At 45.8% G+C, this 26,684-nt stretch overlaps 2 protein-coding genes across 2 annotated transcripts; both read left to right on the top strand.

Moving 5' to 3' along the window:
- Positions 1-3,490: 3,490 nt before the first annotated feature.
- On the top strand, positions 3,491-12,884 carry LOC311144503 (protein unc-45 homolog B-like; the record flags this gene model as incomplete). Its single annotated transcript, XM_084180529.1, has 19 exons — positions 3,491-3,661; positions 3,782-3,818; positions 4,006-4,181; positions 5,966-6,055; positions 6,207-6,374; positions 6,574-6,739; positions 6,958-7,128; positions 7,365-7,536; positions 7,799-8,099; positions 8,264-8,358; positions 8,665-8,806; positions 8,936-9,076; positions 9,341-9,468; positions 10,479-10,545; positions 11,038-11,151; positions 11,395-11,510; positions 11,816-11,933; positions 12,044-12,199; positions 12,612-12,884. 19 exons carry the CDS (start codon positions 3,491-3,493, stop codon positions 12,882-12,884), a joined length of 2,802 nt encoding a protein of 933 aa, XP_084036655.1.
- Positions 12,885-24,722: 11,838 nt separating this feature from the next.
- Positions 24,723-26,592, top strand: LOC311144552 (chronophin-like). Its single transcript, XM_084180582.1, has 2 exons — positions 24,723-25,428; positions 25,584-26,592. The coding sequence occupies exons 1-2, from the start codon at positions 24,831-24,833 to the stop codon at positions 25,907-25,909; spliced, it is 924 nt and encodes a 307-aa protein (XP_084036708.1). The 5' UTR covers positions 24,723-24,830; the 3' UTR covers positions 25,910-26,592.
- Positions 26,593-26,684: the final 92 nt, after the last annotated feature.

The raw sequence follows: 26,684 nt of genomic DNA, 5'->3' as shown, positions 1-26,684 counted from the left end.
TTGTTTTGATTTTGATAAAAGGATGTGTATTTTTGAATGACAGTTGAGCATATACACAGTCTTTCTATTTTCCCCCTTCGATATTCTACACAAAACAACTCTAAATACATCAGTCAGGACTGGAGTTCACCTTCAAGTAGACCCAGAAAGTTGTAGAACATGTCTGACACTCACAAACACACACACACACACACACACACACACACATACAGTCTTGTACAGCTAACCTTGTGGGGACACACAATTCAGTCCCATTCAAAATCATATTTTCCCTAACCCTTAAACCTAACCCTAACCCGTACTCTTACCCTAACCCTAACCTTAACCCTAGCTCCTAACCCTAACCCTAAAACTAACCCTAGCCACTAACCCTAAACCTAATTCTAACCCTACCACTACAGTTGTGGTCAAATGTTTTGAGAATGACACAAATATTAATTTTCACAAAGTCTGCTGCCTCAGTTTTTATGATGGCAATTTGCATATACTCCAGAATGTTATGAAGAGTGATCACTATGAATTGCAATGAATTGCAAAGTCCCTCTTTGCCATGAAAATGAACTTAATCCCAAAAAACATGTCCACTGCATTTCAGCCCTGCCACAAAAGGACCAGCTGACATCATGTCAGTGATTCTCTCATTAACACAGGTGAGAGTGTTGACGAGGACAAGGCTGGAGATCACTCTGTCATGCTGATTGAGTTAGAATAACAGACTGGAAGCTTTAAAAGGAGGGTGGTGCTTGAAATCATTGTTCTTTCTCTATTAACCATGGTTACCTGCAAGGAAACACGTGCCGTCATCATTGCTTTGCACAGAAAGGGCTTCACAGGCAAGGATATTGCTGCTAGTAAGATTGCACCTAAATCAACCATTTATCGGATCATCAAGAACCTCAAGGAGAGAGGTTCAATTGTTGTGAAGAAGGCTTCAGGGCGCCCAAGAAAGTCCAGCAAGCGCCAGGACTGTTTCCTAAAGTTGATTCAACTGCGGGATCAGGGCACCACCAGTGCAGAGCTTACTCAGGAATGGCAGCAGGCAGGTGTGAGTGCATCTGCACGCACAGTGAGGCGAAGACTTTTGGAGGATGGCCTGGTGTCAAGAAGGGCAGCGAGGAAGCCACTTCTCTCCAGAAGAAACATCAGGGACAGACTGATATTCTGCAAAAGGTACAGGGATTGGACTGCTGAGGACTGGGGTAAAGTCATTTTCTCTGATGAATCCCCTTTCCGATTGTTTGGGGCATCCGGAAAAAAGCTTGTCCAGAGAAGACAAGGTGAGCGCTACCATCAGTCCTGTGTCATGCCAACAGTAAAGCATCCTGAGACCATTCATGTGTGGGGTTGCTTCTCAGCCAAGGGAGTGGGCTCACTCACAATTTTGCCTGAGAACACAGCCATGAATAAAGAATGGTACCAACACATCCTCCGAGAGCAACTTCTCCCAACCATCCAAGAACAGTTTGGTGACGAACAATGCCTTTTCCAGCATGATGGAGCACCTTGCCATAAGGCAAAAGTGATAACTAAGTGGCTCGGGGAACAAAACATCGACATTTTGGGTCCATGGCCAGGAAACTCCCAAACCTTAATCCCATTGAGAACTTGTGGTCAATCCTCAAGAGGCGGGTGGACAAACAAAAACCCACAAATTCTGACAAACTCCAAGCATTTATTATGCAAGAATGGGCTGCCATCAGTCAGGATGTGGCCCAGAAGTTAATTGACAGCATTCCAGGGCGGATTGCAGAGGTCTTGAAAAAGAAGGGTCAACACTCCAAATATTGACTCTTTGCGTAAACTTAATGTAATTGTCAATAAAAGCCTTTGACACTTATGGAATGCTTGTAATTATACTTCAGTATACCATAGTAACATCTGACAAAAATATCTAAAAACACTGAAGCAGCAAACTTTGTGAAGACCAATACTTGTGTCATTCTCAAAACTTTTGACCACGACTGTAATTCTAACCTTAACCCTAAACCCCCTAGAAATAGCATTTGGCCTTGTGGGGACCAATAAAATGTCCCCAATTTTTGTTCGTTTACTATTCTTGTGGGGACTTCTGGTTAGCTTTAGCTTTCTCTTTCTAGAAGCTGCCAGGTCGTTCTGTATGTTCCTACAGCTGTCAGTGGCTGCCAGACCCCCCACTCCACCCAACCCGCCCCACGCCTCACTAGAGCTGTAGAGGCATTTGCTGGTGAGTTCTCAGCTGTCATCGACTTATTCCTTAAATAGACCATATCAGGACCAGACCATGTTTCAAGGGGGTTACCTATGTCATCACGTACAAATAGAGAACAAAAACAGGAACTACTATGCAGTTATTTGAAAGATTCTACATTGGAATGTTGTTATAAAAGCAATGAGGCATTGTAACAAACCCAAACCAATGTTAAATGTGGGAATTCAGTGTACAATTCTCCCAACAAGTGTCTGCTCTGTGTAGAGTAGACCCCTATCCCTTATTTAAAATAGACCCACCCTGGTTCTGGCCCACCTCATTGAGATTCAGTATAAATATAAATTGTGAAGGAGGGGGAGTTGCATTAATATAAAAAAAAAGTTGACAGCGCAACAATCATGCAGTGAAGCTCAACACTAAACCCAAGCAAGGGATGAGAAGAGAAGAGAGGAAACGACACAATCACACAATCCTGAAGGTACCGTATGGCTCTAAGGGACACGTCTTGAGTGTACAAGGTCTTGAGTGACATGCTTGCCTGCCAGGGGCTCTCAGGCCAGGGGAGAGGGGCATGGTGATTGTCTATCAGGAGTGGTGGAGTGGCAGGGAGCCGTCTGTCCATTAGGATGATCGTATCAGTGGTAAGGCCCCCACTGGGGTGCAGAATGATGCCCAAATAAGGTATGAGGGGAGGCCATTTCAAGTTAGAGATAACATGTGCTGGGCCATTTGCTAAAGGGGACTCAGGTCAGAGGGAGACATAGTGAAAATGGTAAGAAGAGTAACAGTTTTTCATAGAATGTTATCTTTTCTGTAATTTGTTTATCATTTTTAGGAAATGTGGTACATCGCTCATGCTGACTTAAAATTTGAGTCATGGTGTGAATATATTTATTTTGATGAATTCACAATGAATGGAAACCTTGTCAAAATGATCATGTTTTAGCTGGCATTTTTCTTGACTTGTTTCCTTTGAGTGGTTGTAAAGTTAAACAATCTACCAGGAACAGGGTTATATTTGGTAACACATTGCTATTCTTCCAGATTTAGAATGGGCTGCAATTTGTTTTAAAGTTAATTAATGTGTTATTAAGTATATATAGCTACTGTACATGTTCAATGTATAGTGTTAGAAGAGTAATGGAATATTCCAGAAACATGTTCTGTTTACTTTGTAAGTACCAGTCATTAATTGGCTTTGATGTTCAAGAAGTCAAACCCGAAACCTGAAAAAAAAAATCCAACTGAATTCTAACCAATATGTTTAGCGTTTTGAGCTACAACTTCTCCTCTCCTCACCAGATGGGTGAGATGGCAGATCCAATCCAGTTCAAAGAAGAGGGGAACAAGCATTTCCAAGCCGGTGAGGTGGATAAGGCCATCGAGTGTTACACTAAAGCCATCAAGTTGTCCACGGACAAAAAGGTTCTCGCCGTTGTCTACAGGAACAGATCAGCCTGTTTCCTGAAAAAGGTAAACACCTCACCTAAACCACAGGCAAAAACGGAATAGTTCTATCATTATTAATAATTATCCCTGGGTGTGATTTCCTGATCCTCTGATGTTTTTGAACGCCCTTTGTTTCCTTTTCAGGAAAGCTACACCAATGCAGCCTCCGATGCCTCCAAAGGTACGGTACAGTCTACTAAATGTTTAGTACATAAACAAGAATCAAAACACAGCCAATTACGTTTTTTTTGCCATGCTCATTGCTCACTGTCACATAACATAACATGACAAATAATGGATTATCCTCATGCCACAGTGATATTTTCACTTCAACCTAGACACTTGTATACTTCTCTGCTCTCCAACAGCCATTGACGTAGATGCAGCAGACGTCAAAGCCCTGTTCCGGCGCTGCCAGGCTCTGGAGAAGCTGGGCAAGTTGGACATGGCCTTCAAAGACGTCCAGAGGTGTTCCACCATCGAGCCCAAAAACAAGACCTTCCTGGAGACCCTCAGGAGGCTGGGGGCTGAGATCCAAGCCAAGGTTTGCTACCCACTGGACAGTTTAGATACGATCCATTGGTTTACTTATAGATGACTATGTGATTATAATATTTTATTGACTTATGAACTAGACATAAAAAACACAAATTATAGTACTTATCTGGGACTTACAGTTGAAGTCGGAAGTTTATATACACCTTAGCCAAATACATTTAAACTCAGTTTTTCACAATTCCTGACATTTAATCCTAGTAAAAATACCCTGTCTTAGGTCAGTTAGGATCACCACTTTATTTTAAGAATGTGAAATGTCAGAATAATAGTAGAGAGAATGATTATTTCAGCTTTTATTTATTTCACCACATTCCCAGTGGGTCAAAAGTTTACATACACTCAATTATTTTTTGGTAGCATTGCCTTTAAATTCTTTAACTTGGGTCAAACGCCTTCCACAAGCTTCCCACAGTAAGTTGGGTGAATTTTGGCCCATTCCTCCTGACAGAGCTGGTGTAACTGGGTCAGGTTTGTAGGCCTCCTTGCTCGCACACGTTTTTTCAGTTCTGCCCACACATTTACTATAGGATTGAGGTCAGGGCTTTGTGATGGCCATTCCAATACCTTGACTTTGTTTTCCTTAAGCCATTTTGCCACAACTTTGGAAGTATGCTTGGGGTCATTGTCCATTTGGAAGACCCATTTGCGACCAAGCTTTAATTTCCTGACTGATGTCTTGAGATGTTGCTTCAATATATCCACATAATTTTCCTTCCTCATGATGCCATCTATTTTGTGAAGTGCACCAGTCCCTCCTGCAGCAAAGCACCCCCACAGCATGATGCTGCCACCCTCGCGCTTCACGGTTGGGATGGTGTTCTTCGGCTTGCAATCTACCCCCTTTTTCCTCCAAACATAACGATGGTCATTATGGCCAAACAGTTCTATTTTTGTTTCATCAGACCAGAGGACATTTCTCCAAAAAGTACGATCTTTGTCCCCATGTGCAGTTGTAAACCGTATTCTGGCTTTTTTATGGCGGTTTTGGAGCAGTGGCTTCTTCCTTGCTGAGCGGCCTTTCAGGTTATGTCGATATAGGACTCGTTTTACTGTGGATATAGATACTTTTGCACCTGTTTCCTCCAGCAGCTTCACAAGGTCCTTTGCTGTTGTTCTGGAATTGATTTGCACTTTTCGCACCGAAGTACATTCATCTCTAGGAGATAGAACGCGTCTCCTTCCTGAGCGGTATGACGGCTGCGTGGTCCCATGGTGTTTATACTTGCGTACTATTGTTTGTACAGATGAACGTGGTACCTTCAGGCATTTGGAAATTGCTCCCAAGGATGAACCAGACTTGTGGAGGTCTACAATGTTTATTCTGAGGTCTTGGCTGATTTCTTTTCATTTTCCCATGATGTCAAGCAAAGAGGCACTGAGTTTGAAGTTAGGCCTTGAAATACATCCCCAGGTACACCTCCAATTGACTCAAATGATGTCAATTAGCCTATCAGAAGCTTCTAAAGCCATGACATCATTTTCTGGAATTTTCCGAACTGTTTAAAGGCACAGTCAACTTAGTGTATGTAAACTTCTAACCCACTGGAATTGTGATACAGTGAATTATAAGTGAAATAATCTGTCTGTAAACAATTGTTGGAAAAAATTACTTGTGTCATGCACAAAGTAGATGTCCTAGCCGACTTGCCAAAACTATAGTTTGTTAACAAGACATTTGTGGATTGGTTGAAAAACAAGTTTTAATGACTCCAACCTAAGTGTATGGAAACTTCCAACTTCAACTGTATCTCTCTCGCTCTCTGTCTACAGCTGAAGACAACCTTCTCCACAGACTCACGGGTTCAGAACATGTTTGACATTCTGCTTGATGAGGAGATGGACAAGGACAAGAAGGAGAAGGTTTGTATGACACCATAGTAGAGATCAGTTCCATTGATTCAACTTACTGTAATAAGCATAATGCTGTGGTCTTTAATTTTTTACAGTCTGATATCAAATGCAATGTGTGTAACTTTAATGGCAATATGAATAATATTTTCTTCCCATGTAGGCTGCTAACAACCTGGTGGTTCTGGCCAGAGAAGAAGCTGGCGCAGAGAGAATCTTCCAGAACAACGGAGTGCCTCTGCTGCTGGATTTGCTTGAGACTGGAAAAGTAGAGATGGTCCTGGCCGCTATCCGCACCTTCGCAGGAATGTGCACTGGACACAAAGCTCGGGTGAGGGGCAGGGGAAGACATAGAGGTGCATAAGAGGTTCTGTGAGAAGGGGATAAAAGGGGAACCTCAAGTACTTCTGATCCTCACAATTTCTGGTCCTTCCAGACAGATATGGATCATTTTCAAAGTTGCTATTGTAATGTCTAGCCATAGTCCCCTTTTGTACACTCAGTTGACCTGTATGTTTGTCTCTGAACAGGCCATGGCCATTATCCACCTGGTGGGCATAGACAAGTTGTGCAGCATCATGGCCGTCGACAACGAGGACATCGCCTTGGCAACCTGTGACCTGTTCCAGTGCATCAACGACTCCCTCACTGGAGGAGACCGGAGGATTTATGGGAAGGAGGAAGCCCTGATTTTGGGTGAGACATCCACTCACATTCCTGCATTCCTAACCTGTTTCAGTTAAAGCCCTACATTTATATACATTCATGTAGTGCTTTTTACCTAACTTGAATTGCCTCTGAATAGCATCAATCAGCTATATAAACAGATTTTGAAGGTCTCATCATTCTAATCTTGTTTGTGTTTTATAAACGCTTAATACAACTGGTCTGACACTTTCTCTGCTCCCCTGCAGATGCAAGCAAGGACTTGAAAAGCATCCTGATGGCCCTGCTGGAGATGGTTGCCAGTAAGAAGGTTTCAGGACACGGCAGAGACCAGGCCCTGAACCTGCTGAGCAGGAACGTGCCTCGCAAGGACAAGAAAGACCCTGACCACTCCAAGAGCCTCTTTACTATCGACCACGGTGAGTGGTTAACTGTAGCTTTGACCATGATCTGTGACACTAAGTAGGCCTATGATATAGTTCTACACTGTTTATGTCAGTTGTGGGCTTATGTCTTGTTCTTGAGAAAAACATTATTTTATGGTTTGTATTAAATATGGAGTACTGAGAGTATTAACTTAATGTAGGAAAGTTGCCATTCATATTGCTTTGTGAACCCCCCCCCCCCCCCCCCCCCAACCCCCAACCCCCACCAGGTCTGAAGAAGATCCTGAAGGTGTGTGGCCAGATACCTGACCTCCCAGACCAGCTGCCCATGACAGAGAACACTCAGCTCATCGCCAGCGTGCTGCTCGACAAGCTCTGGGACGACTTGCGCTGCGACCCCGAGAGAGACAACTATAGGGAAGTCTGTGACGAGTACATCAAGTGAGTTACACATTAGTAACATAACAGCAACATACGAGTAGCATATCTAATGAGAATAACATCATAGAGACATTAAGAGATATCTGTGATGCACGCATACATCATGAGTAATGTTACAACAGGGGAAGTATCTAACAGCACTATAGAGTTGACAGTGAGGATGAGTACTAAATTAACTGACTGTAACATTTATCCCTGACCTCCTCCCTCCTCCCTCATCTATCCTTAACCCTGCTCCACCTGACCATGACCCGTTCCACAGAGGCAAGTTTGACCCCAACGATATGGACAGGAACATCCACGCCATCAATGCTCTGTCAGGACTGCTGCAGGGCCCCTTCGAGGTGGGCAACCAGCTGGTGGGTCGCCAGGGCATCATGGAGATGATGGTGGCGCTGTGCGGCTCCGAGCGTGAGGTGGACCAGATGGTTGCCGTGGAAGCACTGATCCACTCCTCGACCAAGATGAGCCGCGCCTCATTCATCATCACCAACGGCGTGTCGCTGCTCAAAGACATCTACAAGAAGACGAAGAACGATAAGATCAAAATCCGTGCGCTGGTGGTGAGCGAGCTTTAAATTTCCATACTATGGAAAGATGGAATAGAATGGACATTTTGATAGTTCTTCATGTTTGAAAACATTACAGGGACTCTTCAGATTGATCTAACTGTAACTTTCCTTACAAGTTAATGAACTCAATATTGTGTGTGTGTCCCTTTCCCCAGGGTCTGTGTAAGCTGGGCTCAGCAGGTGGAGATGACTATAGTATGAGGCAGTTTGCTGAAGGCTCCACTGAGAAACTGGCCAAGCAATGTAGGAAGTGAGTGGTTTTGTGGCTGGTAGCTCTGACGATGTAGCTGCTGTTGTGTAACCTTTTGGTGTTAATACTCTGAGGTATTAATTGACCTACAGTCTATCACAGGCTCTTTTTCAAAAGTATTATGGACTACAAATATCAGGAGTAATAGATTGTGTACAGAGCTGTACCCTTATGTTTGAGCTGCAAAGACATCATTATATTCCCTCAGAGTGATTTTGAAATAGTTTCCCATGATCATAATCTCAAGATGAAGGATCATTTTCTGTTAGCCTTGTTCCCTGTTAACACTCTTCCTGTGTGTGTCAGGTGGTTGTGTAACTCTGCCATGGACACGAGGACCAGGAAGTGGGCTATAGAAGGTCTGGCCTACTTGACCCAAGACGCTGACGTAAAGGATGACTTTGTTGAGGACGAGCCTGCCATGAAAGCCATGTTTGACCTGGCCAAGGTAGGTACTGTACTATTGAAGACAGAGGATAGACACAACTCATAGCGCATAACATGAGCATAGTGGCATTAAAGTGTGCATATGTGACCTGGAGGAGAGTATTAATCTTCCCTCTTCCCTGTGACACAGTCTAAAGATAAGACCATCCTGTATGCTGTGGCCTGTACCCTGGTCAACTGCACCAACAGCTATGAGAAGAAAGACATCATGCCTGAGCTGGTTCAGCTGGCCAAGTTCTCCAAGCAGCACGTCCCCGAGCAGCACCCCAAGGTAAGATAAGACAAAGACACAGGCCTCCCTCTGTCTGTCCGGTGGGCAGAACTCTACAACAAGTCATCCTTATGTCAGGACAGAACAGAACTAGTCACTCTAATGTCATTAAGCACTGTAAACTAAACTAGTATAAAGGATATATAAATGTGACTATGCTGCTCTCTACTGTAAGCAAAGTTATATATTTTTTATTGTGAGGCCCTAGGTACTGTATATTAACTGAGGGAGATGCTGACTATACACACACTTCTCTGCCCTTAGGACAAGAAAGATTTCATCCAGAAGAGAGTGAAGAGGATGCTAAAGGGAGGAGTCATCTCAGCTCTCACTGTCATGGTGAAAGCAGACAACCTTCTCCTGACTGACCAGACCAAAGAGATGCTGGCAAGGTGAGCAACCTGGGACTGTACTAGGCTCGAGCATTTAGCTATGTCACAGACATTCTTATAAACTAGTATACCAAACATTAGGAACAACTTCCTAATATTGAGTTGCACCTCCTTTTGCACTCAGAACAGCTTCAGTTCGTCGGGGCATGGATTCTACAAGGCGTCGAAAGCGTTCCACAGGGATGCTGGCCCATGTTCACTCCAATGCTTCCCACAGTTGTCAAGTTGACTGGATGTCCTTTGGGTGGTGGACCATTCTTGATACACACAGGAAACTGTCGAGTGTGAAAAACCCAGCAGCGTTGCAGTTCTTGACACAAACTGGTGCGTCTGGCACCTACTACCATATCCCGTTCAAAGGCACTTAAATATTTTGTCTTGCCCATTCAACTTCCGGATGACACACATACACAATCCATGTCTCAATTGTCTCAAGGCTTAAAAATCCTTATTTAACGTGTCTCCTCCCCTTCATCTACACTGATTGAAGTGGATTTAACAAGTGACATCAATAAGGAATCATAGCTTTCACCTGGATTCACCTGGTCAGTCTATGTCATGGAAAGAGCAGGTATTCTTTATGTTTTGTATACTCGGTGTATATGCATATGCACTGATGTATGTATGTATGTATGTGTGTAACTGATAGATGCTACTGAATGTGAATGGAATATATAAAAATGGAAATGTAATAATGAATGTATTTGGATGTAGGCCTAGAGTAATGAGTCTCTCTGTTTCTCTGTGTTGTGTCAGCAGGACCTTTTTTGGTTCTATTGTTCTTATTTTAAATATGTGTAGTTCAGTCCTTGAGCTGTTCTTGTCTATTGATGTTCTGTATTATGTCATGTTTTGTGTTTTGTGTGGACCCCAGGAAGAGTAGCTGCTGCTTCAGCAACAGCTGATGGGGATCCTAATAAAATACTAATAGTTATCCAGTCAGTACATGCAATTAGCAATACTGCAGAACAAATTTCATTCAAATAATTGGTATTTGCTTTGATTTGCAGGGTGTTCCTTGCCTTGGCAGATGATCCCAAAGACCGTGGCACTATTTGCGCCCATGGAGGGGGCAAGGTGAGTGACAGACACAACACAAGATTCTCCATTCTAGTATAATCTATAACGCAGTCTAAATGTACATTTGATTTATTACTTTTATTTAACCAGTAGTTTTCAGACTATTGAGAAAACGTTATCTTTTCAAGACATCTATGAGGTGTCATAGTTAAAACTAAACTGTGGTTCGAGCTTGGAACAGTCAAGTGGTGTCTGGCCACCATAGTCACATGTAGGCTAGAGCAGGGTTAGACAACCCTGGTCCTGGAGTGCCGCAGGCATTTCATGTTTTTGATTTAACCAAGCTGGAAGACCAGGTGTGTTGAATTTAGTCTGATAAATTAGCTCAGTTGGTCTGGTGTGGTGCCTAGTTGGGGCAATATCCTGCAGTACTCTAGGAACAGGGTTGATGGCCCCTGGGCTAGAGTATGTTGTAATGTCACAGTAAAAGTTGAAGCGTGTGTGTGGGTCTGTGTCTGAACCACTGATCTCTTGCTGTGTGATCCCCAGGCTTTGATCCCATTGGCTCTGGAGGGATCAGCTATAGGGAAAATAAGGGCCGCCCACGCCCTGGCCAAGATCGCTGCTGTCTCCAACCCAGAGATCGCTTTCCCCGGAGAGAGGGTAGGAACCTGTCTGACCACTTCCTGTTACGTGGGAGAAAGGGTGTGGGCTGGTTTGGGAAAGGGAATTGACTCATACATATTTTAGTTGTCTTGCATTCAGTAAAACACATACTTTTTCAACTCATCTTTATTCTTCTTTCTCTGTCCTTCCTATCCTTTCTTACTATGTCCCTCTCTTTCGGCTTCCTGTTTTACCCTCCCTCCCTCCTCCACCATGCCTTGTCATCTCTCTCTCTGACAGATCTATGAGGTGGTGCGTCCTCTGGTCAGCCTGTTGCACCCTGAGAGAGATGGGGTGCAGAACTACGAGGCACTTCTGAGTCTCACCAACTTGGCTGGTCTCAACGACAAACTGAGGTAAGGTCTGTTAGTTTACCAACCACACCACAGTATGTATGTATAACCCAACAAAACACCAGAGACTATTACAGATTAATTAGACAATTCAACAATCAATATAAGGTAATAGAGAGGTGTGAGAGGATAAGTGTGTTTATTCATATGGCACTAAACAGGAAACAACTATGGACTAAGATATGCTCTGGGGACTTTCCGGAGTTCATTTAGTTTTTTTCACTGTTGCTGCCAAACCGTTTTGAGTGGAGGAGATGAGATGGTTGCCTGATTCATTAACTCTTTCCTCCCATCCTCCACGGCTCCAGAGTGAAGATCCTGAAAGAGAAGGCTCTCCCTGAGATTGAGCAGTACATGTTTGAAGACCATGACCATATCAGACAGGCAGCCACAGAGTGCATGTGCAACCTGGTGACGTGCAAAGAGGTAAGAGGGCACCCCATCACTCTTAGGGAACAATGTCATCACTTAGTGTGTGTGTATGTAACAAACTTGTCACCCAGTGTAACGTCATCATTGTGTGTGGTGTATTCCAGGTGCAGGATCGGTACCTGGAGGATGGGAATGATAGGCTGAAGCTGCTGGTGCTGATGTGTGTTGAGGACAATGAAAAGCTCCAGAGAGCTGCAGCCGGAGGCCTGGCCATGCTCACCGCTGCCCAGAAGAAGTTGTGCACCAAGATGACCCTGGTGGTACGTCTGTCCGGTTGCATTCACACTACACTCACTTTGGTGTGACCCAAGGGCAGTTCCTGTACAAAGATCCTAATTTAATCACCACACTGAATCATCTCGATACTAATTATAGTTATATATTACCAAATTAATGTATAATCACAACAGTGAATGTAGTTATATATTACCTAATCAATAACCTGTCTCCTCCCCTTCATCGACACTGATTGAAGTGGATTTAACAAGTGACATCTATAAGGGATCATAGCCTTCAAGAGCAGGTGTTCCTAATATTTTGTACACTCAGTGTATATTACCTAATTAATATGTTTAATCATTATGAGACCTCAGCCACGTCATCACTTGTCAGATGTAAAGCGCTTGTAATCATTTGACTGACAGACCAATCTTTTCTCGGTTCTCGCCACAGACATTGCAGTGGATGGAGATCCTTCAGAGGCTGATTCTCCATGATCAGCCCCAGATCCAGCACAGAGGCCTTGTGATCGTGTACAACATGCTGAACTCGGAAGACAACGAGCTGGCCAAGAAGCTGATGGAGAGTGAGATCCTGGAGATCCTGACAGTAATTGGCAAAGCAATGGACAACCCCAAGAGGCAGATTGTAATCGATGTGGCACGCACCTGCCTGGTCAAGGCCATGGACCTCGGCCTCATCAAACCCTTCACAACCCCTTCTTAAAGCATTGTTTCTCAACCTTTTTGTAGTACCAGGGACTGGCATGCAATGGTCCTACTCCCTCAAAGGCGCAACCCAAGTTATTTTGTCCCTTGTGGCAATGAGAGGAAATACAAAGCCAATCAACCAGAAACAAATCACACACACATACAGAAATAAGAACATGTATGCCAATTCTGTTCTAGTCCAATGAGTGCACGTTTCCCCTCTTATTTGGCGGGTACACTTGCAGATGCCCATACCCCCTCACTACCCTAAGTCCTCCCAAAATGTCAGGCTGACACTTGTCACAGGACATTGAATTTACAGATTGTACCTTTAAATGAAAACTACAACTTGAGAGCTAATTACAGTAACTTGCTTATGGACTGATGAGATACATCCCACAGATCGAGGTCCAGAGATTTAAGGTTGAGACACTCTTAAGTGTAGGCCTATGGACAGAGAGCCAAGGAGATAGGACTGATGATCCACCTGAGCAGCTAAAGCTGGGTCTGCTCTCCTGAATTCAGAGACCATACAAATACATTTTCTGAGTTTTTAGTAAGCTAAGCAAAGTGTATTTGTGTGGATGAGAGGTGTTTGTTTAATGTAATTTTACACTTAAGGATAAAGATTTGATTTTTTGTCAAATACGCTGTTCGATTCTTGACTCTGCATCCATTTTTAGGGTCGTCACTAGATAACACAGGTAAGTGATAATGCCCGTGAAGCCGGTGTTTGTTGGATATATTGACACGGGTGTTCTTAGGCCCAAGATGAAGTCGAGGGCTGACAAACCGTGCCAATATATATATACACCGGCTAAGAGGGCATTATCACTTTTATACAAGGGGTTACCAACATATTCAAATAATGATTGACATTTTCATTAAACGTTATTTTGATTAATTTATTTGTACTATTTATTCCTTCCACAAGATATAGTGCTGACACAAATCTAGGGTTGCTAGAGACACGAGCGACCCAGTCGTTCGTTCTAAATGTTCCATTGCCATACTGGCTGGCAATGTTCTTATCCCTTGCTTGCTAGCTAGCCAACTACGGCTAATTTACAGTCACGTCAAAAAGTTCCGCCAGAATAACAGCAAAGTAGCTGCATTTGCATTTGTTTAAGCTGTTTTCTAGTGTCATTTATTTGGATACATCCATAACATTGAGCTAATGGGGCGACACTCGCCTGGCATAGAGAATATGCTCACTCATCAGGACACTGTTCAGAGGAGCTAGCGAACACAGTAGAAGGCATGTTATTGATCTGTCCACCAGTGCATAACGATTAGTTACCGGAGTGTATCTCCAGTTCTATGAGTGGAGCGGAGCCCCATAGGGGAGCTCTGCTCCTATTGGTTTACCCACTGCCCTAAGGCAGTATCAGCCTGAGACAAAATTATGCACACACCTGCAGCCAATAGGAGTACAGGTGTCCCTATAAGAGGGGATGCCTCCCCTCAATCAGCCTCCCGAGATATTTATCTTCAGCGAGACTAGAGAGGGTCGGCAGGGCCTTAAGTCCTATGGGGCTCCGCTCCACTCATAGAACTGGAGTTACACTCCGGTAACTAATCGTTCTATATCGTGGAGCTCCGCCTCATAGGGGAGCTCTGCTCCTATTGGTTTAAGGCGGAGCGTAGCGCTCCAAAATGTACTCCCTGCCGAGCCCGACAAAAAGGTCAGGCCTAGCAATGGCTGCAACCAAGTCCCGCAGTACTGCAACCACTGTATGACAATACAAGTGTCACAATATACTGCGTCATCAGTTATAAACCCGCCCCACCTAGTCCAATGGCAACACCAGTGACTAGTGGGCAGATCACCAGAATATAAACCATACTAATCTGTACTAGCAGATAGATGGTACTCAATATCCTGACACAATAATACCGACCACGAATGGAATGACACAAAGTGTCACTCTACATTGTGTACACGGTAGGCCGCCTCACTCAATCAATGGAAATCCATAGATTAGTGGGCAGATCCCAGAACATGATTCATACTAATCTGAACAAGCAGATAGATGACGTCACATTCCGTCAAAATTATCACGACCGGTCAAATAGTACTGTAACCAAGGATACTACTATTCTCCCTCATCATACCAATATGTCCTTCCATCAGAAGCAGACCTGAAAGAGACCTGTCTCCTCAGTCCTGCATTCCTCTCTCCTAGCTCAAGTCCTCCCTTCAGCCACGCTGAGTACAGACTGAGCCAAAGAGTTAGAAGACATATCCAAGAGATAGAAACTAATAAATGGAGACGGTGTCGACCATGACGCCGCTCTACATATATCCTCTACCCCTGTTCCTCTGAGAAAGGCAGTAGAAGCTGCTACTCCATGAGTGGAGTGAGCTCTTATACCCTGAGGCAATTGTCACCCGCTGCCTCATAAGCTGTCTCAATGCCTTCACAAAGCCAATGAGACAAGCGCTGTTTTGAAAGTGGTCTACCTAGTGCAGCCGCACCGTGACATACAAACAGCTGAGGCGATGACCTAATCGCTGCTGTGCGCTCAACGTAACACGCCAAAGCGCGCACTGGGCACAGGCGATGGAGCCTTTCCTCACTCCTCTCCCTATGAGGAGGGGGAGAAAAAGCCCACAGCTCCACGGTCTGTGACCTATATGAGCTCTTAATAACCTTCGGCACAAATGCCGGGTTAGGACGTAACACCGCTCTGCTCAGATCGCCATTAATGGCAAGGCAGTCGGTCTCGTCGAAAGAGCACACAAATCACTGACACGCTTAGCAGTAGTCAAAGCGAGCAACAGCGCTGTCTTCAAAGACAGCATCTTGAGGGGTATTTGATTAAATGGCTCGAACTGCGATTTACATAGCGCTTCGAGTACCAAAGCCAAATCCCACTGAGGAAGCGTGGCTCTAGGCGTTGGCCTAAGCCGCCGCGTTCCCAATAAGAAACGTTTCACTAGAGGGTGGCTGAAGACATTGTCTCTGCCAAACCCCTCGTGACAAGCTGAAATCGCCGCTGCAAACACCTTAATGGTGGCGGGCGATCGCTGCTTATCAAACATAAACTGCAGGAAAGAGAAAACACTCTCAACCTGACAGCTCATGGGGTCTACACCCTGTGTGACACACCACCGTGAAAAACTTTCCATCTACTGGCATACATCCTGGAAGTGGAACTGGCACGTGAACCCTGTATGGTCCTGATCACTGCATCAGATAACCCACGGCGCTCTAGCCTGTCCCTCTCAGGAGCCAAGCCTTCAGTGGTTGGCAGATTATGGGCAATTGCCCTATCGAACCCCCCGCCTGAGACAATGCGTCCCGTCGATGTGGAATTGGCCAAGGTGGCGCAATCAACATCTGACTCATCTCCGCAAACCATGGAGCCCCTGGGCAATCGGGGGCTATCAATATTATTGACAGCCCTCCTGATCTCACCCTGGCTAACAGTGGGAGAATGCAGGACAGCGGAGGGAATGCATACAGAAGAACTCTCGGCCACGGGTGGTGCGCAAATGCGTCTCTTCCCAGTGGCGGTTCGTCCTGTTCCCTCAGAGAGAACCATAGGGGACGCGAATAGATCCACCTCGGCTCTCCCGAACTGTTCCCAAATTTTTAGAACAATGTCCGGATGCAGACACCACTCGTCGTCTCGAGGACCCCCTCGCGACATGAGGTCTGCTCCTACGTTCAAGTAGCCCGGAATGTGTGCTGCTCTCAATGAGCAAAGGTGCTCGTGAGCCCACAGCCACAATTCCTCTGCCGCCCGGTGGAGAGCAGGAGACCTGAATCCTCCCTGGCGATTTATGTGAGCTACTGTGGTCCGGTTGTCTGACCAGACCAGCACATCGCGACCCCGAAGGGTAGACGCGAAGTGGGTCAGAACCAGTCGAACCGTTTCCAACTCCAAGAGGTTGATGTGGCGACTCGAAAGAGGCCACACACCTCCTATCGCTTGGGTCTGACATGTCCCTCCCCATCCAGTCAGAGAGGCATCTGTATACACTGGAATGTAGGAGGACACTTTGCCTATCAAGACTCCGTGCGTGAGAACGCGCGGGTTTCTCCAATAGTTCAGATCTGCACTGAGCGAAAGGGGAACCACCACCAACCGATGACGTTGACGCACTGGGTCTAGTCTTAGTTGGGCGAACCATCGCTGCATCCTGCGCATGTGCAGGAGTCCCAGCGGAACCACAGAATGGGCTGACGATATGAGACCCAAGAGTGACATGATAGACAGCGCCGTTACCGTGTGATTCGGACGACACTTCCTCAGGGCTAGCAACAAGGCTACCCTTCGAGGGTCCGAAATTCGAGCCCTCATCATTACAGTGTCTAGCTGTATCCCCAGGTAGACAATCTGATGACTGGGCCAGGGCGCACACTTTTTCCAATTCACAGCGAACCCCAGACGTGTGAGATGAATCACTGTGTGGTGTGAGTGAACGCCAGCTCTGCTGACGGGGCGAGAACCAGTAGATTGTCTAGGTAGGCTAGTAGCCTTATTCCCTGACGATCCAACGGTTCCAATGCCGCCTCCACACACTTGGAAAACGTGCGAGGTGCCAGGGCGTACCCGAATGGCATCCTCGTGTATTCGTACGCCACCCCTTGAAAGGCGAATCGCAGAAACTTCCTGTGACGCGGCTGCACCGGCACATGAAAGTACGCGTCCTTTAGGTCTATGCTTGTACAAAAGTCTCCTTTCTGGACACATTCCAGTAGACGTTTTGTCGTGAGCATTTGGAAGGGCCGTTTGGTTACGCTCTCGTTGAGAATGCGTAAATCCAATATCGGCCTCATTCCCCCCGTCTTTTTGGGCACCAGGAAGTAGGGCGAATACAGCCCTTTGTTCCTTTGCTCCTGGGGAACTACTGTGACCGCCTCCTTCGCCAAAAGTTCCGTAATCTCTGAAACCAGAGCAGCCACTTTTTCAGGCGTTTTCATCACCGTCTCCACCACTCCCTTGAATGGGGGTGTGGTCCGATGGAATTGGATGGCATAACCCTTCTGCAACGTCTGGTCTAGCCAGCGTGAGAGGGTACAGCTTCGTTGCCACTGCCAGCAATGCAGAGAAAGCGGGCGAGCGCGAAGCTGTGGTACATTCAGTAGGAAGGACCTGTATTCCTCTATGGCCCTTGCCGCCACTGTTCCCCAACACTGAGGTGGTGGAACAGCCCAAGGCGGGCCTCCCATGAAAGGGAGAGGAAACATTAGTGCGTTCTGAGAGAGACGGGGGCGCAGATACGTTGGTTAAACCCGTAACCATCGTATTCCGGCCCTCCGTGAACGCAGCGCGGGTCTGAACTGCACTGACCGAGGCCACAGCCTGCGACAGAGCACCAAACCCAGACAGCGATTGCGTCATCATTCCAGAATCTGGCTGTGACTGCAGTTCGCTATGAGAGCCCTTCACTACAATACTCCTAGGAGTCTGTAATGTGAGGTCTCTATAAGGTAACACAAGGCGGCGCCTTGATACCCTCTTGACCTTCACCCTCTGTGTGTGCTCAGCTCTGCACCTCTGGTGGGCTGAGCTACATTCAGTGTGGTGAGCATCGGCGCGTTCTTTGAGAAATGGGGGCGCCGATACGTTGGTTACCCCTGTAACCGTTGTAATCAGGCCCTCCGTGAACGCAGCATGGGTCTGAATCGCACTATCAGAGACCTTAGTCTGAGATAGTGCGCCATCCCCGAATAGTGGTTGCTATGTGAGACACTCCTTATACATGAAGTGTTGTCTATACCTACCCTGTGTGTCTGTTCAGCAATACACCCCTGGTGGGCTGAACGGCACTCAGAGTGGTAAGAGAGAGAGGGTGAGATATGAACGCTCTCGGACATATTATGGAAAAGGGGCTCTTTTTTGACAAAGTCAGGTGGAGCCAACTCTTAATTATATACATCAACAAAAGCAACATCATCACCCATCCCTTCAACCGAAGGGTGGGGGGGAACAGTGGGCACGTTCGACACCATCGACGCGTCCTCTATCCACTCCCCCGCGTCCCATCACGTGCGCCTCCTCTTGTGGCCCCCCTTAGGTTGCCAGGTCGGCGTCCTCACAACTTCTCTCGCCGGCTGCGCCATTGGGGCCACCGTGGCTGCTGGGGGGCGGAGCCCGCTCTCCTGCCTCCTGTAGCCGCCGATTGGCGCCGGATACGCCGCCTCGCCGTAGACCCTGGTCTACTCTGGGCAGCGGAAGTGGACGGCCTTTGGGACTGGGGCGCAGGGCCTAACCTCCCTGCCAATGGCAGGTGTCTGGCCAGCTGCTTCTTTTCTTCGTCCAGTCTCGAAAACCTCTCTGTCGCCTCTTTGACGGCGACTCCAAAGAGCCCGTTGTCAGAGAGGGGGGCGTTCAAAAGCGACGTCCTGTCTGCTTCTTTCATGGTCGTCAGAGACAACCAGAGGTGTCGCTCCGCGACCACCGAAGTGGCCATGGACCTCCCCGCACAGACGGCCGAAGCTTGTGTTAGGTGAAGGATGGCGCCAGAAATTCTGGACGCCTCCTCCACCTCCTCTACTTCCAGCTCGGTCTTACCCGTGGTTAGACGGGACAGAGCGGCTGCCAAGAGGGCAATGTTATTTGCTGCTGCTACAGTCTGGGCTCCCAAGGTGAAGGACTTCTCCAACAGCTGCGCTGTGAGGCGGTCCTTCTGCGATGGTAGAGTAGCCTTCTTGGAAGAGGGCCAGGGACTCAAACCCGGTACGAGATACGCAGCCATGGCGCTCTCTAACCTGGGAATTCCCTTGGAAGGGCCCTGAAATCTTCCCTCCACTCTAGTGAACGGGAGGTACGACCTAGCCGGCGAACGCGCCGCTAGAGGTGCCTCCCATGAGGCCTCGACGTACTTTGCCAATGAGGGCATTGCTGGAGCCAGTGGGTCTGCCGCTCTCCTTGGCCGGGAATAAGGGCCGCCCTCCATTAAATCTACCTCCGGTGCGGAGGGAATAGGGGGCAGCGCTATTTCCAGTCGTCTGGCAGCTCTCTCAATGAGTCTGGGAAAGTCCGATCTCAGAGAAGCTGCAGCGAAAGACAGGGCTTCTGATTTCTCAGAGCCCGTGTCGTCATCGCCATAGGAACTACAAGCCCTCTCGCTATCCAAGGGAAAGGGGGGCTTGAAAGTATGAGGAATAGGGTCAGACTGTTCCATAGGAACGCCCGCCTCCTCCTCATAGTCCCCATCATCTCCAGAGTCTGCGCCGTCTGATGACGCCTCTGAAGCAGAGGCTAGAATCGACAGCACGTCCTCTAAAGGAATATCCTCCCTAAAGAACGCCCAACGCTGCTTCTTCTCCTTTATAGAAAGGAGGGCGCAGGAGGCGCAGTTAGGGGGACTGCTGACGCCCTCTTTGGCATGCTGAGACCCTAAACACACGAAACATAAGTCGTGGGAGTCAGCAGCCGCCATGGAGGAGCATCGGCATTGAGCTCTGAAAAGAGCTTTTGGGGGTGGAAAATCTCCAGGTGTGCTCATTGTTGGACGACGTCGAAGATCTGGAAATTCGACGGCGTTTCTCGTCCTGAGTCTTCTCTTCGTCTCTTCTTGGCTTCTTCAGTCTAGTCCAGTCGCTGAAGATAAAGGGAGGCTGATTGAGGGGAGGCATCCCCTCTTATAGGGACACCTGTACTCCTATTGGCTGCAGGTGTGTGCAAAATTTTGTCTCAGGCTGATACTGCCTTAGGGCAGTGGGTAAACCAATAGGAGCAGAGCTCCCCTATGGGGCGGAGCTCCACAATATAGAACTGGGTTGGGGCGGAATGATGAGGGAAATAGTGTTTGTAACTTTGTTTACATTACTATTAGACGTCATATAATACTGACGGAATTGTGACGTCATCTATCTGCTTGTTCAGATTAGTATGACTCATGTTCTGGAGTCTACCCACTAATCTTTGGGGATCCATAGATTGAGTGTGGTGGATTACCGAATACACAGTGTAGAGTGACACTTTGTGTCATTACATTACATTTACATTTTAGTCATTTAGCAGACGCTCTTATCCAGATTAGTGGTCGGTTTTGTTTAACAGGATATTGAGGTACCATAGGGTGACCATATTTTAGTTTTCAAAAAAGAGGACAGTGGGAGCGGGAGGCAGACGGACACCCGCAGTGGGTGGTAAATACAAATGCGTTCACAACCATGCATCTATGTTATTGAACTTTAATACATAAAGTAATACATCCTTTCCATTCAACTGTTGGCCCTCAACAATAGAATAATAACAAACAAAAAAATATATATAGTTTAGCTTTTAAAACCTTTTACACGACACTGTTTCTTTTCAGTTGTCATAAAAAAATCCACTAATTCAGTCAAAAATAATGTCAGTCCTCCTTATGCTCTCTGGTAAACTTTCCCGAAGGTCGAATCTTTCCCAACAGTCCTTGATTACCAATCAAGTAGGCATGAAAGTCTTTGCAAGACATGTTTTTAAAGTTGTATTGTGTACACAGAAGCCCCTTCAGTGACTCAACAGACAAGTGATTCCTTTCCTTTGTCCACTGGCTTTGCATCAGTGAAAAAACTCTACATTTGCATTGTGAGAAGGAATAGCAAAGAAAAACTGCAATCTTCAGTAGCTCTGAATGAAAATCTATGCTTTTGGACCTTTCAAAATATTTGGTCCATTTCTTGTGTGCTTGCAGATTACTGAACTCTTCATCACTGTTACACCTTTCTGTGAATTTCTTCAGGTTGGTGACCTGATCAAAGCACTTTGCATCATCAATTGGCACCCCCTTTTCTCCCAAGTGTTTGATACAGGCTTCTATGTCATTCCAGTCAGGTGTCACACTCAGATCCATCCACATGAAAGAGGAGAACTCCTCCATGGGTGCCATCCATTTCTCCAGATACTCCAGGCATGAACTGTACAGACCCTGTACTTGAGCACTGAAATGGTCACAATTCTTACCAAGTCCATCCTTGTGCTTTTGTGCCAATAGTCCCTTAAGGGACATTATGTTATTGGTCTTGCGTTCAAGAAGCATGGTGTGGACTTTGTTCAAAAGGTTCTTCACTTCCACAATTGAATTGCTCTCCCTTTCCATCTCCTGAATGTGTGAATGAAACACACACATGAGTGAGTGCATGTGCCAGAGGTAAATTTCACTGAACTCATCTTCAAAAAAACGTATTGATCAAGGAGGGTGTTTTTTCCTGTGACAAAAATAATGCTTTCAAGGCTGGAAACATCTGTAGCAGCCTCTCAATACCTGGGAATAATGACAGCCATCGACTTCTGTATTCAACATCAACAAATTCACAGTACTCCTTCAGATTCTCTGTGCGCACAGTGTAGATGTGAAAGTATTGACATATTTTGAAGATGATGTTCTCAATATCGACATCTAGTGTGTCTGCCCCGTAATGAACACAATTGTTCAAGACGTGTGCTGGGCAGCCCACACCGATTAAAGACTTGTTCTGCAATTACTTCTTTAAGTTTGCGAAAACATTATTTCCTTCTTCATCACGCCGGATTCCCCCGAACATTTTATTGCAGTTGTCACCTGTAAATGCAATACATTTTGAAAAAATCCCATTATTTTCCAGTGTTTCTTTGATGTATTGCGCGATCGTATCAGCTGTCTCATTTGGAGTGTTTTTAACTTCGACTAATTTACTTTGCACGCCACCATTCTTCCAATCAAAATACTGAATAAGCAGAGGGAATATTTTCACAGCACCGTGATTGCTCCCATCAGTAGAAACACCACAGTGAGGCATGTCTTCTAGTGCTTTCAGAGCTATGTCGACAGAATGTGGTGCTATCACAGCGTTAACAATTGCTTCGGTCTTAGTACGAGCGCTTGAAAATGTTCCCACAGTCTCCGCGGGGCGGAGCTCCACGATATAGAACAACAGGTTACATTGAGGTTACATTGACTAAATAGCCTTGGTTTCTCAAATGACTGCCTCGCCTGGTTCACCAACTACTTCTCAGATAGAGTTCAGTGTGTCAAATCGGAGGGCCTGTTGTCTGGACCTATGGCAGTCTCTATGGGGGTGCCACAGGGTTCAATTCTTGGGCCGACACTTTTCTCCGTGTATATCAATGATGTCGCTCTTGCTGCTGGTGACTCTCAGATCCACCTCTACGCAGACGACACCATTTTGTATACATCTGGCCCTTCATTGGACACTGTGTTAACAAACCTCCAAACGAGCTTCAATGCCATACAACAATCCTTCAGTAGCCTCCAACTGCTCTTAAACACTAGTAAAACTAAATGCATGCTTTTCAATCGAACGCTGCTGGCACCCGCCCACCCGACTAGAATCACCACTCTCGACGGGTCTGACCTAGAGTATGTGGACAACTACAAATACCTAGGTGTCTGGTTAGACTGTAAACTCAACTTCCAGACTCACATAAAGAATCTCCAATCCAAAGTTAAATCTAGAATCGGCTTCCTATTTCGCAACAAAGCCTCCTTCACTCATGCTGCCAAACATGCCCTCGTAAAACTGACTATCCTACCGATCCTTGACTTCGGCGATGTCATTTACAAAATAGCCTCCAACACTCTACTCAGCAAATTGGATGTAGTCTATCACAGTGCCATCCGTTTTGTCTCCAAAGCCCCATACACTACCCACCACTGTGACCTGTACGCTCTTGTTGGCTGGTCCTCACTACATGTTCGTCGTCAAACCCACTGGCTCCAGGCCATCTATAAATCACTGCTAGGCAAATCCCCGCCTTATCTTAGCTCATTGGTCACCATAGCAGCACCCACCCGTAGTCTGCGCTCCAGCAGGTATATCTCACTGGTCATTCCCAAAGCCAACACCTCCTTTGGCCGCCATTCCTTCCAGTTCTCTGCTGCCAATGACTGGAACGAATTGCAAAAATCTCTGAAGCTGGAGACTCTTATCTCCCTCAATAACTTTAAGCATCAGTTGTCAGAGCACCTTACCGATCACTGCACCTGTACACAGCCCATCTGAAATTAGCCCACCCAACTACCTCATCCCCATATTGTTATTTATTTTGCTCTTTTGCACCCCAGTATCTCTATTTGCACATAATCTCTTGCACATCTAGCATTCCAGTGTTAATACTATTGTAATTATTCTGCACTATAGCCTATTTATTGCCTTACCTCCATAACTTGCTACATTTGCACACACTGTATATATATTTTCTGTTGTATTTTTGACTTTATGTTTTTTACCCCATATGTAACTCTGTGTTGTTTTTATTGCACTGCTTTGCTTTATCTTGGCCAGGTCGCAGTTGTAAATGAGAACCTGTTCTCAACTGGCTTACCTGGTTAAATAAAGGTGAAATAAAAAATAAATAAAATAAAAATAAAAATAAAATTGAGGGGGTTCGATTAATCTCGCCTGGGCGCCCATATAGGGGTGTTTCGTTTGAAAATGGATTGCATTCGATTGGAACCGGGCTGCCTCCCGGGCTCAAAACAAAAGTGACGTAATTCAGCATGTGTAGTAATTAGTAGGATTCTGCGTTTTCCTATGTAAAAGTGATTGCTTTTGCTAAAAACACTTTATCTGCCTTCCCAATGAAAAATATTTAGAAAATTCAAACATTTATTTCATGGAAATGACGACTGTGCTGCTTTGTTGACAGAATGACGGAGCGGCACAGATTACCGTTCGATTTGAGATTGGCCCTCCTCCCGCCCCGCTTTCGCCCGATGACATGACATGACGGGCCCGGTGCCCCGCGGCTGAGCATAATCGAATCCGCCCATTGTAACAATGTTGGATACAATGCGAACGCTGCAGTTTCATTGGTTTATCATTACAGAAAAGGCGTGGTTAAATCTAGTTGATTCTGTTGATTATGAAACGTCAACGTCATCGATACATAAGACGTCAAATGGTGGCTGAAACCTATGACATTGCAGTAGGCTTTCGATTATTTGCAAAGACGTAGCTAGGCTGGCATATTTTTCACAATGAAAGGGTGAGAGATTGGCTATCGAACATTCAGAATGGCCGGCGCCCGCGCCTTCAAGGAATGTCGGAAGATTGGAGGCTCTCAAATAAGAAATCTGCTCAATGCAAAAGATTTCTTCCTTTTCGATTGCGATGGCGTGATATGGCACGGAGAAAAGGCAATAACTGGTGCGCCTAAGGTGGTGAGTTCTTTGATCAAACACGGCAAAAACGTGTTTTTCGTTACAAACAATTGCACTAGGCCACGTGAGAATTACGTGAACAAGTTCTACCGTCTGGGCTTTACTGATGTAATGCAAGAGCAGATATTCAGCTCATCGTATTGTTCGGCGCTTTACCTGAGAGATGTCGCTAAGGTGCAAGGTAAGGTGTTTGTCATCGGCGGAGAGGGAGTGCGTAATGAACTGTTAGAGGCTGGCATTCCTTTCGTTGGTGATGAAGACGCGCCTGACGGCACTATATTTAACTGTGCATTGGCCTCAGATGTCAAAGCGGTCCTTGTTGGACATGATGACAAGTTTACCTTCCTTAAATTGGCCAAAGCCTCCTGCTATCTGCGGGATCCAAACTGTCTGTTTTTGGCCACTGATGTGGACCCCTGGCACCCGCTGCAAGATGGAAGGATATTACCAGGTATGGTACTGATGCTGTGCACTAACTAACCTAGCTACTAAACTAACCTACTGGTGTGCGTGTGTGGAAGAGAGGGACAGAGAGCTAGAGAAAAAATAAATACAATTGACTCTATTTCCAACCCTCATCTCTCGCTCCCCATCTCTCTCTGTCAGGTTCTGGGTGTCTGACAGCAGCGCTGGAGGTGGCCACAGGTCGGAAGGCCATGGTGATAGGCAAGCCCAGCCCCTTCATGTTTGAGTGCATCTCCAGCCAGTTCAGAGTGGACCCAGCCCAGTGCCTGATGGTGGGTGACCGCCTGGAGACAGACATGCTGTTTGGGGCCAACTGTGGCCTGGATACCATGCTTACACTCACAGGGATCTCTCAGATGAAGACGGCCCAGGAGTACAGAGACAGTGATCACTCCACAAACCATAACTTTGTGCCAGACTATGTAGTGGATACTATTGCTGACTTCTTACCTGCTTTTGAGGACTGACTTTGTTTCAGATGGTGGTGTTGTCGGTTCACCAGTGTTGAGGGACTCCGCTGTTATAACTCCGACTGTTCAAAGTATTACTGAGGTTATGTTTAAGAAAAACAGTTGTAGGATCATGAGTGAAATGTTACTTCTATATTCCAGTATTGGTTGTAAGAACTACTCATCCCAGGTAATGCCGTTTGTTAACAAAAAACGTTCTAGCAATCAGAGGTCTCAATAATGTTGACATGTTTGGCAGTGCATTTAGGCCTACTGTAAATAATCCAATGTATTTTTGTTGTGATGTGTATAGTGGTGTAAACATGTTATGCTGTTTGTGTTCCAGATATCCCTTATGGGTTTTATAAGAACATGTGAAAATCCATATTTCTGAATGGCCTGTGACTGTTGCAGACTAGCACATTGATATGCAAGATACAATGATGGCTTGAGGCAATCAATGCACAAATAGTATTGGAGAACACTTGAAGAAAGTTGATAATTAGTCTTTTCAATGTTTTATGATCTTGTAAGTCATCTAATACAACTGGTGCCAGTACTATTGTCAGCTGAACTATCCCTGTTGTGAATTATTTTGCTGGAAGACTGAAATGTGAGATTTTTTACATTCATATTAGACTAATTCCCTTGGGTGTGGTGTTTGACATGTATTGTCAGATTCAATAAATTATTAATTTTGACATTTTGTATTATTGTATCGATCGGAACCCTCCTGTATCAATAATGATCATTCTCTAAATGATTGTCACCGGATATAAAACCAAGTTAGACG

The sequence above is a fragment of the Coregonus lavaretus genome, assembly GCF_964263955.1.
Source record: "Coregonus lavaretus genome assembly, chromosome: 17".
Classification (NCBI taxonomy): domain Eukaryota; kingdom Metazoa; phylum Chordata; class Actinopteri; order Salmoniformes; family Salmonidae; genus Coregonus; species Coregonus lavaretus.
The sequence above is the reverse complement of the archived record's forward strand: the minus strand, read 5'-3'. Positions and strand labels throughout refer to the sequence as shown.